The sequence below is a fragment of the Arachis ipaensis genome, chromosome B06 (assembly GCF_000816755.2).
Source record: "Arachis ipaensis cultivar K30076 chromosome B06, Araip1.1, whole genome shotgun sequence".
NCBI lineage: Eukaryota > Viridiplantae > Streptophyta > Magnoliopsida > Fabales > Fabaceae > Arachis > Arachis ipaensis.
Genome location: NC_029790.2, coordinates 17,699,182 through 17,701,295, shown reverse-complemented (window position 1 = coordinate 17,701,295; position 2,114 = coordinate 17,699,182). Strand labels below are relative to the sequence as shown.

Here is a 2,114-nt window from a genome sequence, read left to right as displayed (position 1 = left end):
TATTACCGAATAAATATATACACAAAGTTAACTACCCCATTTGTTACTTTAATTATTTAATGTTCATTCATATCATTTTTTCAAACTATATAGTAAAAAGATGGAAATAAAGAAAGTCATTCCATACCCAAATTAAATACAGCGGCTTTATTAATTATAATTGGCCGGCGGGTGGACTAGAGAAGTATATTACAAAGAAGAAAAACAGTACGAAAATGGAGTGTAAATGGAGATAATTTAGCTAATAAATAATAATTAAGGCAGCTTAGCTACATAATTGTTACTTAATTTGGCAGAGCAGTTGTTTTTGTTTTATAATAATTACTCCACTTAAGAGCAAGGTAAGAAATATGATTCGTTGAAGACCCATTTTCAGAAAGAGCTCTTTCAGCTCCTTCCTTCAAATCCTTCATCCGATATCGAAGCTTCTTCCCTTCCTCACCTTCCATGAGGCATTTAACCACGCTCGCAATCTCCGCCCTCTCCACCAACCCATTCTCGGAGACATTGGGTCTCAGAGCCACCTTAGCCTCCTCGGCAAGCAACACCGCATTCATCTTCTGCTCCGCAAAGAGCGGCCACGCAATAAATGGCACCCCATTCACTACACTCTCTAGGGTAGAGTTCCACCCACAGTGAGAGAGGAACCCACCAGTGGACTCATGGGCTAAGATTTGGGGCTGTGGTGCCCATGATAGCACCACGAATCCCCTACCTTTGGTCCTCTCAACGAACCCTTTTGGCAAGAAAGCGAGAGGATCTGCTTGAGAGGCTGCACTAAAATAAGAACCGTTGGCCACTTTATCGTTTGGGCTTCTAACGACCCACAAGAATCTCTGTTCACTCATTTCCAAGCCATGTGCCAGCTCATCAATTTGTGCACTAGAGAGGGTCCCACCGCTGCCAAATGAGACAAATAAGACACTCCCGGCTGGCTGCTCATCTAACCACTTAAGACACTCTGAATTCTCCTCCCCCTGCTCGCCGGTTCGACCGCACTCAAGGTTGACCAGTGGTCCGACAGGGTAAAACGGGGGCCTTCCCGGTTCGTCTTTTAAGAGCTCCTTGACGGGACCTGGTTCGAGCTCCATGAAGCTGTTTTCTATGATTCCGTCGGCTTCTCTGTAGCGCGTGACGATGTGTAGGACCCACTTGTATGCGTCGTTGCTGCGGTCCTGAACCGGGTCCAGCAGGTCCCTGCCGTGAATGGGGACGCAGCCGGGGATCTTGATGGGTTCGGCCAGTTCTCTGAACTCGCACTGGACGCTCTGATCGAATTTTGGGAGGTTGAGGAAGAAGGAGAGACACGTGGCGGTTGAAGGGTAGAAGATGTAGCGGGGAATGTTGAATTCTGCGGCGACGTCGAAGGCGTCGGTGCCGAAGAGGTCGACGACAAAGGCGGAAACGACGAGGGAGGAGTTGGAGGTGATGAGGTCGTGGAGGGCGGAGCGAAGGGAAGGAAAGGAGCGGAGGACGGTGAGAGCCATGATGGTTTCAATTTTGGTGGTTTCGAAGGGGTAGTCGGAGAGCGAAACGGGTGGGAGGAAGGTGTGGGAAATGGCGGAGGGGAGCGATCGGAGGACGGCGTTTTGGGCCTTGGTGGGTTCGCTGTCGGTGGGGATTATGAACTTAACACGGAGGTTGTCGCGGTGGCGCACGAGGCGCTTGGCGAACTCTATCATTGGGATGAGGTGACCCATGCCTTGTGTTGGCATCATGACCACCAGTGGTTGCGGCGGAGTTGTTGCTGCTTTGGGTTGCTCCATGGCCATGAGAGTTTGTATTTTGTTGTGAGGATGAAGAAAGAAAGAAAGAAAGGCAGGGATTTATATAGAAGAGAAGTAGAATCAGATCAGTAGACAGTAGTTATGTTATTGTTATGATATATTCTATTTTCATACACAATAATGTTATTATTATCATTCTTGATTTTTTTCCGGATTCGATAAACCTCAAATCATGCTCTTTATTAATCACCTCACATTTTGTTTAAATTATGTTGGGTTTACCTAAACATACCATTTATCCTTTTCTTTTAACACATTCCAACCCTCCACCATTACTCTCTTGTGATAAATTAAGAGTTTAATTTTAATATATTAATAAAATAAAAA

The 2,114-nt window shown here is 46.0% G+C and overlaps 1 protein-coding gene and 1 long non-coding RNA gene across 2 annotated transcripts in view; both read right to left on the bottom strand.

The window, feature by feature from the left end:
- LOC110263210 overlaps positions 1-2,114 on the bottom strand; it is a 23,943-nt gene that overhangs the window by 20,119 nt on the left and 1,710 nt on the right. The window lies entirely within an intron of this gene.
- LOC107645714 (hydroquinone glucosyltransferase) lies at positions 104-1,865 on the bottom strand. Its single transcript, XM_016349796.2, has one exon. The coding sequence runs from the start codon at positions 1,770-1,772 to the stop codon at positions 285-287; it is 1,488 nt and encodes a 495-aa protein (XP_016205282.1). The 5' UTR covers positions 1,773-1,865; the 3' UTR covers positions 104-284.

What these genes read in the sequence shown, in the direction of transcription:
- LOC107645714 (XM_016349796.2), bottom strand. Translation starts at nt 1,772, where the DNA reads ATGGCCATGGAGCAACCCAAAGCAGCAACAACTCCGCCGCAACCACTG.